Source organism: Saccoglossus kowalevskii, chromosome 11 (assembly GCF_978046115.1).
Source record: "Saccoglossus kowalevskii chromosome 11, keSacKowa6.1, whole genome shotgun sequence".
Lineage (NCBI taxonomy): Eukaryota > Metazoa > Hemichordata > Enteropneusta > Harrimaniidae > Saccoglossus > Saccoglossus kowalevskii.
This window is the reverse complement of record NC_140651.1, coordinates 23,290,506-23,307,688: the sequence shown is the minus strand read 5'-3', so window position 1 is coordinate 23,307,688 and position 17,183 is coordinate 23,290,506. Positions and strand designations below refer to the sequence as shown.

At 38.2% G+C, this 17,183-nt stretch overlaps 1 protein-coding gene across 1 annotated transcript; it reads left to right on the top strand.

Moving 5' to 3' along the window:
• Nucleotides 1–3,507: 3,507 nt before the first annotated feature.
• Nucleotides 3,508–6,429, top strand: LOC146736536 (low affinity immunoglobulin epsilon Fc receptor-like). The gene is made up of 3 exons (XM_085505280.1): nucleotides 3,508–3,609; nucleotides 4,122–4,258; nucleotides 6,346–6,429. The coding sequence occupies exons 1-3, from the start codon at nucleotides 3,522–3,524 to the stop codon at nucleotides 6,427–6,429; spliced, it is 309 nt and encodes a 102-aa protein (XP_085361406.1). The 5' UTR covers nucleotides 3,508–3,521.
• The last annotated feature ends 10,754 nt before the right edge of the window (nucleotides 6,430–17,183 follow it).

Genomic DNA, 17,183 nt, shown 5'->3' with positions numbered 1-17,183 from the left:
GGGATATGCCAACGTGCACTAGATTTCTTCAATATATATGTTAACATTCGGATCCACAGTTTAGGCAAATTACACATATATGTAACCTTAACTTTTTGACCATAAAATGGATATTAAGAACATATCATTAACACAATTTTGGGCAGAAAATTTAAATGGTTTTGTTGGTCATATACCAGTGAAATAAAAATATTTCCTTTTGGAACTGTACAAAATAAATAGTGGCATTGACCTTTGACCCGAGATTGATGCGGGTTACATGGGCAATTCAACAGTGTTAGTTTCCAAATTGCGCTACTTATATTTTGATTATTTCCATAATAGTGTTACATTAGCATTTTGTCAACCGCACTTGAACAATAAATCATACAGTTTTCGAACAATAAACCTCGTGAATGTGTTCTTTAGACAGATGTTACATTCTAAAAGGACAGTTCTTTTATTTCGATCTTGTCCTTATCAGTTATGGCATACACCTGTAAACGAAATGACTTCACATGCTTAAGCACTGTATTTTAACATTCGAGCAGATAATATAGTATTAAACTGCCACCATGGCCATTTTTCAGTCGCTTGCTTCACTAACAGTTCCGAAAAAATAACTTTTCGTACAAACTTTGTTCACGTCAGTATAAAGTGAAATGCGGTGGCTGGCCAACATTTTTTTTTTCAACGGAAGATGCATATATGACTATATACCGAACCTAGAGATTGATTTGCAACTGACGGCTTGGTGACGGGTCAATCGCACACTAAGCTGCATGTTCATCACGGCGGCGTTCATCTTGCCAACTCGACAAGTTCGCCAGAAAATAAACAGAATACGAAACAAAACATGCGAATTTATATCAAATACACACAACAAGGAATAACCAGAACATAATTTAAAAAAAGAGGCAAAAATGGCGAAAAATGAACTTGGTTATAGGCAGAAATCACAGAATTTGCTGAGCTCATTTTCAACACATTCACACTGTATACTGTTCAACTGTATTTATTGTTTCTGTCTCCAATTAATAAATATCTGTGACCGAAACTAGTGTTATCAACGACTATCACGGTTTACTGCCGAGTTCACAATGAACCACCTCGAATAAAACATCTCGTTCTTGATAATTGACATTGTCCAGCTACAATATAACTTTGTATCTAATGCACTGTGTGTGGCTGACCATCTTAGGCTAGTCCAACATATATTACACCATCCGTTAATGAAATGTATAACATGTTTATGAAGACGTCCATACTTATGATACATCTAAAATATGCGGTTTTTAGGATGCTTTGTTTCAACAGACATGGCTCCATAATAAAGGATGATGGGCGCTGCTGTCGCTGGTCAAAACTCTATATTATACAATAAACTGTTGCCGCGGAAAGTATTAGCCAACTTACTCACCTTGACTTGTGTAGTGAATACGCCAAGATGTTTCATCTCAGTTCTGTCTACATATTTATACACGTATTCGGTATCTGGCTGTATGGCAATCAAGCTACTTGTACGAAACAGAGAAACTGAACTGGCCAAGTAAACATGGCAGAGAAATAAAACGAAATAAAACAGTGGCGGTTCCAATTGTCGGGTCATGGTTAGCTTCAACGGCATGTTGAAGACTGTTCTGTCTAGACGAGCACTGAATGCGACCCGTAGATTTAGATAAATATTTACTTCATTATATCTAAGACTGTCACCGTGGATACGATATCTTACGGATTTTGTGTATGTCACTGGTGTTTGATAACGATTTAATTGATGTCTTTTTTATCTGTTTAAACTATTAACCTTCCCTGGAAGGGCGATGAAAACAACTAGACATAAAATGTATTTACAGAGAATTGGTTGGGTGGATCTGATTAATCTCATGTCACACTAGTTCAGTAGCAGACACAACGCATGATGATACCACAAACAATCACAGTTTATTATTTAGTGACGCAGTAGAGAAAATGACAGGTAGCCGTTGGTCATGACCGAATATATTTTCCCCAACATCCAACTCGATTATATTTACTTATTCCTCTGCAATGCTTGGCATTCCAAAAGTCCCCTAAGATCCCTACACGGAATTGGTTCCACGGACTTGATTGTGCGTTATATTTTCAAACCTAGACATCTAAAATGGTTGGAATGGTGCCGGTATGACTGCTTAAACTGTCGAGTTCTTTTCCAAATACATCAAATCAATATAGATCCAGCAGTGACATAGTATGTGCGCACCTGTCACCGGGAAACACCTATATTTAAGCACGGGAGCTGTTGTCATGAAATGTATTAGTCAATTTAGTGAATATGCCAACGTGGTTTCATTTCAGTTATGTCTCCAAATGTATACAGGTAATAAGATGTTGGCTGTATAGCAATGCAGCTATTGGTATAGAATAGAGAAACTGAAGTAGCCGTAGAAACAATAATGGTAATCGATAATATACTGGCTACCCAAAAAGGACAAGTTTGAGTGTACCATTATGAAAATATGCACGTACAATTCCGTGTCAGGCAACGATATTGTGTAACAAGCATCTAGGGCAAGTACGCTTGACACCGTTTGCCATCACCAACTGGTACAATTTCGTTGTAATCTCTGTTATTGATGATATGGTCAGTATACATTAGCATGAGTAAGCCATCTGTCAGTCGATGTTTGTTCTTATTTGATTAGATACGTTGTAACGGACAAGACAAGGTCACAATGCATGATTTCTTTTAAAATCGCTGCTCATAAATCAGTCTATCATGGCTTCAATGACAAGCTTATTTTCAGCAGACACAATCGTTTCCCAAATAACGTATATGTATACCGCTCTTTTTCTTAATGGTCATATCTAATTTTTGTGTCATAGGTCATCTGATTGAATCCAATATCACGCATGCGTGGTGCATTGCTACTAGATTCAGACATCATATTCCACAGTAAATAGGTGAGTAGTGTACAAGGGAATACCATCCAAAATTGGCATTTATGACATTTGACGGTTACTTTTTGTCGGATCACCTTACCACACACTCATGTTCAACATATACGAGACTGCTTTGATTATCGACTTTATGTTGACGTGTTAGAAAACAATTCGGTCTATGTGTGCCAGGTTCTCCAAAAAAGTAGTTAAGAATAGTAACGAATTTAGGCTATTAAACTCAGACAGTACGCCGTCACATCGACATCCGCTGCTCGTTGATGGATATTCGTGCTGTACTCTGCATACTTTGAGGTATCCTCGTAATAACCTCATAATATTATTGTTCATATTGTTTAACACAATAACTATTTTGTGATGATTTATAAAATAGAGCAAATTATATTTTGTCTATTTATTTGTAATTGTGCAAATGATTATTGAGGTACAATTTATTATGAATTATTCTCAAAAAAAATCTAAACAAAATAGAAGTTTTAGATCCTGGTGCTTCATGAGTGTTTTATAAGGAAGAACATAAAGTAAATATAACTATTTTCTTTCATGCCGAGCATAATATATATATTTACTATTTAGAGAAAATAAAGTCACAAACAGAAGCATTCATGATTGTCGACCACTTTCTGGTGATTCGGTTGTGCTTGGTGCTGTGGCTGATACAGTTGATGCTATGTTTAAAAGTTGAATCTAAAGGTATGTAATAAATTAACATCTTGAGACTCCACAAAAATGACACACATCACAATTAACAATAATAACTACGTGTTAGTGAGTAACTCAAACCGATTTGACAATAGATAGCATAACATGTCAGTTTTTTGCTCGTTTATATTTCATTGTATGCAGGTAACTACACTCCCTAATCCGAGACAAACTATGTTAACAAAAATCAACTCACCATTTATTGTGTAAATGAATACCAATAATAGTTTGTCTAAATCCCGACTCTAGATAAAATCCCTGATAGATATGGTAAACTTGGCGTTTGTTAGCTGTAGTGAACTTTTGGCGCCGATATCTGGTAAAATTCTGAGCTAAGTATAGTCGAGGAATCTTACCTGACGGAGAATCCAATAGTGGTTGGTAATTCCCATCAGCGTATGGGAAGTGGTAAGCTAAATATTGCAATTCCTGTAACGTTTTGAGGGATTATCCTGCATTTCAATTATACTTACATATCTTGATGTTTAAATGTATGTTCACAGATTGTCAGCAGGGTTGGCAAAACTATGAAGATCATTGTTATTATTTTAGTAACAATAAAAAGAAATGGGAAACGGCCAAAGATTGGTGTCGTGACAGGGATGGTGACTTAGCAAGTATTCACAGTCCCAGCGAAAATGTAAGAAACACAAACTACACTCAATCACAGTCCCGAGCCATAAATTCAGTTTTCATCGTCTCGTAATTGTATGTATTTGTATTTGACTTTGACCATAACTGTGGTTTATATCTGTAATCTCACACTTTCTAAAGATTTATTAAATCCTAAAACCTTAAACCCGTGTTAGCCTGAAGTTGGTTTAAAATATGCTAAGTTTGTAAAATATGCAATTTCATTCACCGTCCATGGACGCTGTATGTGTTTTATGTGGCGTAAATAATATGCACAATCAATATCTAAAAGATTTGAATAGTTTATTCACCCGGGCTAATCATTATTTTTATTCTGCCGTTTTTCAAAATTGTCAAAACTCTTCTTCTCGAAGACGGGTTGCCCATTTGACCTGAAACCTTACAGACACGTTCTATAGGCAATTCTCTAAAACAAAGTTTCCGATTGTTGATATGTGACGTCATTCGGCCGCCATCTTGGATTTAGTAAAACCCGGAAGTGGTCGATTGCACCACTTACTGATGGTCTAGAATCTCCACATTTTTTTTATGTAGAACCTGTGGTATGTTCTTACCAATATTCATGAAAAGAAAAACTGGAGCAAACATGTGACCTTTGCTGCCATATTTGTGTCCCTTATATGGTCAAAAAATCCACCGAGTCCGAATGACATGACACTTAGCATACATGTAGTGAGTAACAGTAACAGTGCCTACAAAAATTGTCCTGATTGGTCAAGGACTTAACCATATATGGTCATAGAACTCATTAAATACACATGTCTCTAATATCTCAATTACCATTACATGTACAAACATGGAAATAACACTATATTGAAGGCAATGGACAAATAAATTGGCCAACATATTCGTTGACCATATATGATCATTAAACTCATTAAATATACATGTCTCTAATATCTCAATTACCATTACATGTACAAACATGGAAATAACACTATATTGAAGGAAATGAACAAATAAATTGGCCAACATATCCGTTGACCATATATGGTCATAGAACTCATTAAATATGCATGTCTATAATATATCAAACACTATTGCATATACAAACATGGGACCAATGCTATATTGAAGGCATTGAACAAAAGAAATTGCTAACATGTTCAATGACCATATATGGTCATAGAACTCATTAAGTATGCATATCTATAATATCGAGAGCACCATTGATGTTAGCGACATGGCATTGGATAAGACGATCGTATAACCTACATGTATATAAATTGCACAAATTAAATCCTTCAAACTTTTTTTTTTCAAGTTCAATAGTATTATGGCCCTTTACTTAAAAGCCGAATAGACTGGTCCCAATATAGTGAACTGGTCATGGTTCACCATATACTGTCACCAATTTACAATAACAGCGTCTTTCTCCACCAAATTGTGACCTGTTTGCCATATAGTGTGATCAGTTCACCATGCTGTGATTAGATCACCATATATTGTGATCAATTTGCTTACAGTATACAGTAAACTGATTGATCACAGTACATGTCTGTCTAGATGTTACAGAAGTGTAATGTCATAACTATGTTGCATAAATGCAATTCTGCGCTAACGCAACCATTGCATCGAAAGCTGGTCATAGCTGCTTGTAGCTATATTTATTATTTATTATAACATTGTATTATTAATTATCACATGACCATAGTGCATTTCATTAGCATTAGTGATGTTTTGTGTGAATTATAGCTAACTCATATTTCATGCTGAGCGCGACAATATGCTCGATAAACACATACAATTGGCAACTGAAATTTTATATTGAAAAATTGCAATGAAAGTAATATGTTAATCGATTTCAAAAACCATCAACGGTAACACCGACGCACTTAGACGTCATGCACGATAAGCATAAACCAGTATATGATTCGAATATTGCAGACCCGTAAAATGATAATACTAGTCCATGACGTCACTCGAATCAACTATCTCTACGAACACGTGATATCAGACAAAATGTTCACGGCTTCAGGGACGAAACGTTATCACGATTACTAATTTTAAACTAAATCTAGTCATTGCTCGTTATGCATTTCTGATATCTGCTACTTGAATTATGTTTTATAGGATTGGTTAGAGACGAAATTGAAAAATAACAAGCACTGGATTGGTCTCAATGATAAAGAAAAAAAAAACATTTCGCTGGTCTGATGGAACAGATTTCATTTACGAGTAAGTTATCCGTAATTATTTGTATCCAGATATCACGGTTCAATTGTCATCGTCATAAACTAAAATCATATAGATATCGACCGCCGTGTGAATCTTTCGACTACTTACATTACTGTTTGACACGAATTTTAGTGCTTGTGCCTTGAGTCGTGTAGAGTAATTCACTCGTCATGTCACAGTAATTACTATTAGAAGACATGCATGAAATTGAAACTGAATATGTAGTGAAATATGTGAAATATTGTCTCAAATCGAATAAATAATTCAATAAATTTTAACCATAGTTGAGCGCAAACTCTTTGTTCTTCTGTTCTTATTTTGCTGAGTGACCTGTTAGCTAGCTTATACTAGATCAAATGTGGTAATTTTAAATTAGGGGCGGAGAGAATCTCAAGTTATGCAACGTAATACATCATATACACATGGTGGCTCGTTAAAGATGTTGCTTAGATAATTTTTTTTTGGAATTCAGCTTGGCTAGATTGAGTTTATACTTGTTTTGAATAAGATAAGAATTCAACAAGATTTTAATTTCTGTTAGATGGTACCAACATGTTTCTCGTTCATATATGATGTGCGTGCTGCTGTGCAAAAAATCCTAGAATGGCAAGTTTGAATTCAGCTTGGCTAGATTGATTTTATACTTGTTTTGAATAAAATAAGAATTCAACAAGATTTTAATTTCTGTTAGATGGTACCAACATGTTTCTCGTTCATATATGATGTGCCTACTGCTGTACAACAAATCCTAGAATGGCAAGTTTGAATTCAGCTTGGCTAGATTGAGTTTATACTTGTTTTGAATGAGATAAGAATTCAACAAGATTTTAATTTCTGTTAGATGGTACCAACATGTTTCTCGTTCATATATGATGTGCTGCTGTACAACAAATCCTAGAATGGCAAGTCAGTCATTGGTTTATGTCTTAATCCTATAATAGAAATGGTAGTTGGTTGACATAATCGCTATCATTATTTGGATTAAAATAGAGCAACTGGGTGCAAGAGATTCATTAGTAGTTTAGCATGGACTATAGCGACGACCATGAGGGCGCTGTTCATACTCGGATGCGATGACGTCATAAGGGGATGGATGACGTCACAATGGGTGGCCGTGCATAGATGAGCATAAATAATGACGTCACAATGGGAATTCGTGCATAAATTAGCATGCATGAGGACCATGGCCGTAAAGGGGATAATTTGAATGAGGATGACGTCACAATGGGATATTGTGAATACATTTGCATACATAAAATTGATGTGAATACGAGGTCGTGTCGAGGTCATCGTGAATACATTTGCATAAATTACCATCATTTTTTTTAAAATTTTTTTTTAATTGGATGTTTTAATTATTTTTTAGTTGGACAGGCGTGGACGAAAGATTTTTCAGAATGTATCGTAGAGGGCGCTCACACACACACACACACACACACACACTAATAAATACACATCATTTTGAAAACTAACGGAGTTTATTACACAAAGAAGGGGAAATCTATTAATGAGTAAATAATCAAAAAAATGGATTAAAAACTGAGTAATTGAAATTGAGTATATAGAAAGTATACATTTTGTTTTTGTTTTGTTTTTGTTTTTTTTGTTTTTTTTTGTTTGAGTAAATAATCAAAAAAAGAATGGATTAAAAACTGAGTAATATAAGAATAAAAAAATGACATTTTGAGTATATAGAAAATATACAATTTGTTTTTGTTTTGTTTTGTTTTGTTTTGTTTTGTTTTGTTTTGTTTCTTGTTTGAGTAAATAAACAAAAAGAATGGATTAAAAACTGAGTAATATAAGAATAAAAAAATAAAATTTCGAGTATATAAAGTATACATTTTCAAATGCGGATAAGTATTCGATTATAATAAAAACAAGAAAAAACGAGTAACACCAAAAAGTCAATACACACTTTTTTTCTAATCAGAATCGCTCATCTGTGATAAAAAGAAAAAAAAGAGAAATAATATGAAATCGAGATATATATATATATATACATGTGAAATTCAATAGCATGAGTCATCTAGTAAAACTGCGTGGGAAAAAATATTTGTCATAAATAGGGAGGTTGAGTCCGGTCACGTTTTCGATATATCTGTTCACATAAAGGTCATTCAAATGTCTATCACGCGTAAAAGAGTCGGCTACGGACTTCATAGGTTCCCCTCGACATCTGCGCAGCAAGTAATACAAGACGTATTGACCACAAACTGTAGAGAACGGAGCTTGTAGTATTTGATGATTGTAGACCCATGTACAAACGTTTTTATCGAGAAATCTCTTAAATTCCACGTAGTAGGGTTGACTACCATACGAGTCAAAATATTCTCCGCGGTAGGGATCCTTCAGATAAAAAGCCACCCAATGTGTCCCACCTCCGCTACTGTCATCGGTGTTTGATACGAACGCTGCGGGATACTCCAACACTTTAGCTTTAGGCAGTTGATCTCTAGCATAAACGCCAATAGCGTTTCGATCATTGCTCTGTAAGAATAGGTGGGAGATGCATCCGAAATCTGCTTTCCATTTAGGTACATGTCGATTTGATTGAAGAGGGAATGCAACCACAAGTTTGCAGGCCCTACAGTGGCGTCCGCAGCCAAATTACTTCCGTTGGCATTCGTGATTTTAGCCTTGATGTGCAAAAGCGTAGAACCAATATCGATGTATTCACTTCCGGCCGAAGGTATTACAAATTCGATCAGACCATCGGCTATATTCGTGAGTGGTTTACCTCTTCGTAACTTCCTTTTTCGATACTTGTCTGTGTCGGAGGAATAGTAAAGAGATCGAGTTCCGTCTTTGCGCATTCACAGCAGTGTTCGTGTACAAAAGCCATGATGTTCAGTCGAATATATCCGAAGATCTTCTCCTCTTCTTAGCCTTGGAAGAAATGACACGTCTCGTTGTTGTCTTCTTTCTTTTGATGGTGCATCCTCGCCCCGTTTGAGAGGGTCTTCCAAATAAATTGCTCAATACCGAAGAAGTAATTTGACGACCCACAGTCTTTGCTCTATTCGAAGCCGCTTTTTTAAAGTTTTTCCCTTGTACAACATCACCTAGAATACCCAAACCGGCATCGAGCACTGGTTTTGCCACTGCTTTCAGACCTTGTGTTAACAGAGGTGCGGCCGATCTCGCCAATCCAGAAAACATACTTCCGATTCCATATCCGCGTTGCAGTCTTGCGCCAGATAATACAGATCCTCGTCCAATCTGATTCATGTAGTAATTTCTATAAACCCCCACGTGAGGAGTGTAAGGTCGATGTCTGTTCATTTTTTCTTCACACTAGCGAAGGACGAGCTTTGCGAAAACTCAGCGTCACGATCACTCGTCCGCGTTGAAATGGCACCTTCTCCCCCGTATCAGACCTTATATCAATCTCCAGTCTCAAATGTTGACGTTCGAATCGGGAGGAAGTAAGGTTTGTTGTAAGTGTGATTGACGCTATCTCCGTGGGTTCCTTCAACATTGACTATTCTCAAGAGAGGTACGGAAACATCACCGACCATTTGGTGTTCGACTATATTGCAATACACATAGAGGGAATACAAACTTCTAATGTCGGCAAGGTAGGGACTAGTGCGTCTTTCGTTTGTAATTGTTGTATTTGAGGGAAATCCTAACAGTTCGGCCAATCCCCCCATCAAGATTACACGAGCTCCTTCTTCAGCCACCACGGTCACTCTCCTTGACCTCGAATTATATGTCATCAGTATTTCATCTGGTAGACCTTTTTCTCGAATCGCATCTAAAATCATTTCGATCGAGTTGTAGTAGCCCGGATTCAATTTCAGTTCTCCGTGATCTCTCATATTGGGTGAGGCATCGTAAAAGATCCTATTTTCGTCATGTACGACGTTGTACCACGAATCTGGGTAGTGGATGTCGGCCAATGCTACTTCCCATTCACCATCTAGCGAAAGCGTTCTCGGTAGTTTGACAGTGTATTTTGTCAATGTGTTGTTCGGGAACACATCGAGCGAGGCATTACTAGGGAGCGTCAAAAAGAAATCCTTTCCGGACATGATGATCTTTGAAATGAATCGGGTCATCGTGTGTGTGAACGGTATTTATAAACGTTGCAAGTCCCTGATCCAAGAATTAAATGAATCATCATACCCACGCCACTTAACGAAATATTCCACGTGACCTTTACGTTTTCTCTTGCGCAGCCCTTTCTCCACAATGTACAATGCATCGTCGTCTTTTACTATTTTCTGAAGTTCTTCTTCGTAGAAAGTATCTTCCAACATTTCGCCGTTGTAATCTGAAATTTTGTCAACAGGTGGTTGTGTGTTGAGACGTCCAACAATCGTGAATACCTCTTCGGTCCAATTGGGTAGGTAACCTTTCTTGAAAGCGTGTTTGGTTTTACTGATTCTGACTCTGTCACCAAGTTTATAAATCTTCCTCTTCTTCAACCCCTTTTTCTCTGTGCTTAGATCACCGTACAATATGTCTCTGACCTTTTTCTGGTTCGCGTAGGTAACGAGTGAGGGTTTGGTATTTATACTTCTGTGATGGGTATTGTTGTAAGAATGTACCATGTCGTCTAATACAGGTAGATAAGTCAACGTGTTGTTCTTCGTGAAATATCTGAACATTTTTCCCTTGATGGTTCTGTTGTATCTCTCCACAATGCTGGCTTTAGTCTCATTGCCTGTAGTAAAGAACTTAATGTCTTCGCTCTTGAGGTAGTTCTGAAAAAGTCTGTTGGTGAATTCAGTTCCTCTGTCCGTGCGCAAAACGTCAGGGCGACGCCCCTTCCCGAGTATTTTCTGAAATGCCTCGACCAAACTCGCCCCTCTCTTGTCTTTCAGAAGTACAACGAAAGCATATTTTGAAAAAAACATCGATACACGTCAATAAGAACTTGTATCCACTGTTGTATCTGGATATCGAGGAGAGATCGCATAGATCAGCCTCCCACTGCTCGTACACTTGGAAAACCACCACCCTCCTTCTTTTAAAGGACCGTCTAGAAGGTTTGTGCAGAGTATATGTATCTTGTTTACTCAACCACTTCTTCACGTCCGACTTGGTTATCTTTTTCCCTCTCTTTGTTTTTTTTTACGGCAGCATAAAGGGAATTCAAACCCCCGTAACTTCCAGGACTTTGGACATTGTAAAACAGTTCGTCTAGGACGGTGTCCATCTTCTTCGTCATTGTTTACGGGAGTGGTTATTTCACATGCGCAGAGGCAGTGGATACGTTCGATAAACGACAGCAAAGCAGGACAGCGTGGATCCATCACGACCGACTGAACCAAAGTGAGATCTAGCGGTTGCGACGAGGTTCTATTTAATACGTCACCCACATGTGTCGAGGATGAATGGTAGTGGAAACCACATGGGGTTCACGTCTCCTCGGAACTCTCCCCTTGAGTGTGTTGGTATGCATGTAAGACCACCGATCTGTATTGCCAACAAGGTCTTGAGGTACATTTGACATTTTCATAACTTCGGCAAATTCTCTCCAACCTGTGGGGGTGAAATTCTTCCTTTTACGCAAGAAATCATTGACTAAATCGATGATGTGCGTGCCTGGCACGGATTGTCCATCAATGATTAATTCACCATTTTCACCCCAGTCGACCCGTTGGTTCTGTTTAACTTTCTGTAGTAGAAGCTTCGCTTTTCTCTGCATGCTCTTGGGAACACTTTGTAAGACTTCGGATGTAATTTGATCTGGCACACCGTCTTTGTCGGGTTGAGATTCCCGATCGGCTACAGCAACAGTGCTGGGTAATTGCTGCATAACGGAGATTGGAATCGGTCCGTTTTTCTTCTCCTGCAACAACAAGTACTTGCGTAGAACCTGTTGGTACAGTTTGACATTTTCATCTTCAGGCAACTCTTCCATTTGCGTTATGTCGTTCATGTCTCTATCCAGCGAAGTCAATGATTTCACCACAGGTCTCGTCATTTGATCATTCTGGCTTTGGATGGTAGATAATAGCTCACATTGCCGGAAATAGACGATAGAATCTGGTCAAGTAGAGATTTCCTGTCTATCCCATTGCAGTGACTATAATTACATGCAAAACTATTCAAGACAACGGATGATGTCATAGACACATAAGGTCTATTGTTTAGCCTAATTGAGAGTATATTGTTATGTTAAGTAGTTCACAGCTTGGGGTTGGAAACAATAGTAAGTGAGGTAATCTATTGTTTCCTTTGTCTACTTGTATTTGTCAGCTGATCATATGAAGCCATGTAATAAATGGTTGTGGTTACCAGAGAACGAGATACCCTTAGGTACACTCTTAAGATGGCATTGAAGACAGCCACCCGTTATATACTTATTTTCGTGAATTTTGCTTTTTTTGTTATTACTTTTGTAAAGTTATTGGGCTCATAATTTTATCAAAATTAAAACTGAAACACATCTAGAATACCCTCTTTTTTTTAAAAAAATAAGAAAAACTACTTGTATAACGGGATACTGTACAATTTGTTTTTGAGATAAAAGTCTGGACGCAAACAATAACATTGACTTATTGCGTAATTTGCATAATCCCTTCACGACAGAAACAGTGCACACTGAAGACGACGCGGTCATATCAACTCCGGCTCCTGATTATTGATCAATCACAAAAAAGAGGCCCCAAGGAAAAACTCAAAACGCAGTTCAGAGGAAGCGAAACTTTACCTATAACAGAAATGCATTGCCGACAGTACAATGGGGTTCACACTTTGAGTATTCAAACCAAGAGGGTAAAATTTCGTCAGCAAACATGATCAATTTCCATCTTCCAAAAAGTCGGGCAGACAAGTTATGCAGGGCCGCCGTGTACTGTAACAACTTCGCCTTCTTTTTGGAGGACGAATACGGACCCAAAACTTTATAGTTTTGGATTTTATTACTGCAAGGTGACTCCATGTTATGTGTTTTGTTGTAAAAATCAGTCCATCTGATGCTTTAAATGTCCAAAATTAGCGCAGCGCAACGTGACAAATGTTTTTTTTTGGCGTTTCCAGGCAGAAGAAATCTGACGCCATGGAGGTCATTCAAGTGAGTTGTGCGTCGTCAGAAATTGACCTACTTTCATGAAATTCACACACATTGATAACGTATTGGCGCAGAATAAAACCCTTGAAGCATTTTTTGAGAACTTCTCGCAATAAAAAATAAAAGGCTTTTAAATTCCTTGTCTATGGATGAAATAACAGGAAAAATGTAAATTGGTGTCATTGTAAACAAATATGCAATCTATGTTCTAACACTCTCGAGGCATTGACGGGGCTGATGCTGTCTTGATTTTTCAGCTTTCTTTTTTTACAGAACCCCTACAGTTTTCATACAAAACTAATTTTTATTCAAAATAACACCTCTATGTTTACTTAGTAATCACGTGACTAATTCGTGGTACATGTCACAGATCATTTTTTTCAAAAAGCCAGGAACAAGGGCTTCAAGAAAATATATAATTTGCTACGCTTCAAAACACTTTTCCTCATGAAAACAGTTTTTACTTTTTAGAGCATGATAACTTAATACAAAAATATGTGGACAGACTAATCTTGTAAATATCATTGTGGCAGTCAACGGCGATTGGTATGCAAATTACGTTTGTCTGACGCATTACAAAACAAAAGTCTAGACTGTCGTAGAATAATACACAACTCGCGGACAGACAGTGTGATGAAACCCCTTTTTTACAAAGAGGAAAAACGGCCGATACAATATATTGATCTTGTGGTCTGACCTTCAGCATCAAAAGCAGTATGGCGATAGTGCTTCGCGTTCGAAAAGTGGGATAATTTTTAACATGGAATAACGGACATAAACTAAATCTTGATTCAGGTTACTTCCTGTTGTTAATTGGATTAAAACAGTTATATTTGCTAACAACTGGATCGTACATCTGTGTAAAAAATGCATGAATTTTAGCTCTAATTTGGGCAGCGAATACTGCGTCTACAACTGCGTTGGCTGCGTCGCCGTGTTCATTGAACCAGAGAGTATCCAAAACGAAGCGAACAAACTTGAACAGTCACCTGCGTTACTGCATTTACCTATTTTTTAAAATAGAGTTTGGCACACAATTACATATCGTCCATTGGTAATACACTGGGCCAGTGCAGGATATATCATCAAGTTTTACGGCAAGTTGGGCATTTAATGGTGGAGTTTTGATGGAAACATCTATAACATATCGAAAGCTTGGAACGTCACCTGTCTATTACAAAGCACACAAAAGTGAAAAAATGAAAAATATAAACTCAAAATTAAATTTTGTTTTAATAGATGTTTATGCAATGTATTCTCTATGGCACATCCTGTGATGTTTATTTGACTGGGGAACACTGGCCAGGGCGGAAGTCGGCCATCTTGTCCACTCATTTCTGGCAATGGCAGGGACTAAAGCCATCTTCTTCACGGATTCCATCTATTTAAGACCTTAGGCTAGTAGGGGAGGGAGTATGCTCGAAATCAAGCAATCAAGGCAATCCTCGAGCAATCAAGGCGGCCAGGAAACCTCCTTTCTGAACCAGAATTTTTTTCTTTTCCTTGACTGGAGTTTTTTTATTGGACAGTGCTCGGAGATGTTTCACGTACAACGCCAATTTTCTTTTCTGACTAGGTGATAGCTGGACGTTCCCTTTCAACACATTGAGCGAGCATTCACACAGACATTGTATCAAGTCACTAGAGGCTCCATCAATTATCCCTTTTGTTGTTTCGAGTTGGCCTTGTGCAATACAGAGAGAAAATCAGCGTTCTTTCGCATGCGGGATGACATGGTGAAATGACTGACGATGACGTCTTTTTTTTTATACCTTTCTCACGTACACTATCGGTACTTGAGATGAAAGTATGTTCGTTCGAATGCGTATTTCCTCAGGGGTGTCTGGCATCAGATCCACGAGGAGGTAACAGTGAGGTTCTTGGGTGGCATCGGTGAATGCCTCCTGAAGAAACTTAATGTTTCCGGGGTACATTTGCTTTGCCAGAACGTTGACTTGTGATGCGTCCCTTGGATTTTTAAACAGGAAAATGTAGTGCGTGTTGAGACTGATGGTTCTCGATTGTCTGCCCTGATGAAAGAGATTTTGCAAAATCAGTATCACGGATAAATTTCAATGGTGAGATCCCTTCGTGAAGAACTGGGCGATTTGTTTATCGTTACCCGTTTCTGTCATCAGATCATCTATCACCAACAATATCTGGAGGTATCCATACGATAAAGCGAATTTGAGGCACTCTCTTCATCATTTCCAAATAGGCTGGCTGAAACTCGCCGTAGCACCAATAGATAACATCTGGTGGTGGAGATATGATGCTGTCACATTGTTCTAATATCTGTTTGACTAAAAATGTCTTCCCAGACTGCGTGGGACCGCACATGAGAGAGGTAAATGGGTGTTTCAATCTTGCATCCATGACGATATCATAGGACCTCGCTGGTTATCGTGTCTCCTTTTACGTTCTTCAATGTACTTTTTCAACATCCAGTTTAAAACAAAATAAGGCAGTGTACATAAGCCAGAATAGACGAGTGATAGAACCAAGTCCGATTTGGTAGAGCCCATGCCAATGTGATTGTTCAAGGTTCAAATGGATGAATGATGGGTAACCGACGATCTAGCTTCTATTTATATATTTTTTTTGTTTTTAGAAGCCGTATGGGAGGGTACAGTAATCATCTTGTATCACCCGTTTGTCATACACTAAACTGTACGTTTTAACTTCTTCTCTATTGAATATTCTATCTCCCTTGCGCATTATTTTTCGAGGGTCTTTGACGTGTAGAGGACCGCTTGTTCTCCGAACGAGTCGATTCATGGAGTCAAAATTAATTTCCAGTTGATTTCTGTAATTGAGGGTGAACCCTCTCACTTTACACACCGTTTGGTTCCCACTTTTGTCCGGTTTGTGTAGTCGGTACGCGTAATTCTTCGGTCCTCCCGATACGAAATGTGTGATGTAATTATCCGTCGGAGTTATTTCTCTCGTCAAATCTCCGAGATAATCACCCGTCGGTGGATCCCATTCTCCAGCTCGTTGGATGTAAATGATGGAATCTGTGTCAAAGTACAAGACTCTACTACCTAATTTCTCCAGAACACTGTAGAGTTTAAGTCGGGCATAGCTTGTCGTCATGGCAGCAAGTACAACATTCGTATTGGGTGCTTCGGTAATGTAGTCTTCTTTATCACAGTGCTGGACAAGAACCATTTCGTCAGAGACAAAAGAAAGATCTGTGACGCCCTTTGTATTATCCATCAACATTTCCAACAGTTTGGTGGGCGTTTCTACATACGTGCTCTGTCCAAAGTTTAATCTCTGTCCCAGCTTTCCCCAGAACGAGTTGAGATTTAGCTTGGTGAGAGCTCTGAGACCTGGATTGGTGGTTATCTTGCTTCTGTCCAAGACGATACCTTCTCTTTCGCGGTACCTTTGGATGTACATGGTTCGGTCTTCCTCAGTGCGACACCACTCTGGAAAACCGGAAGACTCTTGTTTAATTTTCAGAAACATGTTGATGTAATCGGTGAACAACCCTCCTTCTCCAGTTTCAGGGTTGTATGTTGCCGACTCATCATAATGCCAAACTTTGTATTCCTTTGGTGATGTGATACCCTACTTCTTCAGCCGTTTCCAATTCCGGAGTGCACCAAACACCCGTCAGCTGACGTTCATTGACACCATGGTGACATTCGTCTTGATTCATGGTTTCCGCGCATTTGGAACAGAGTGGGAACATCAGTTT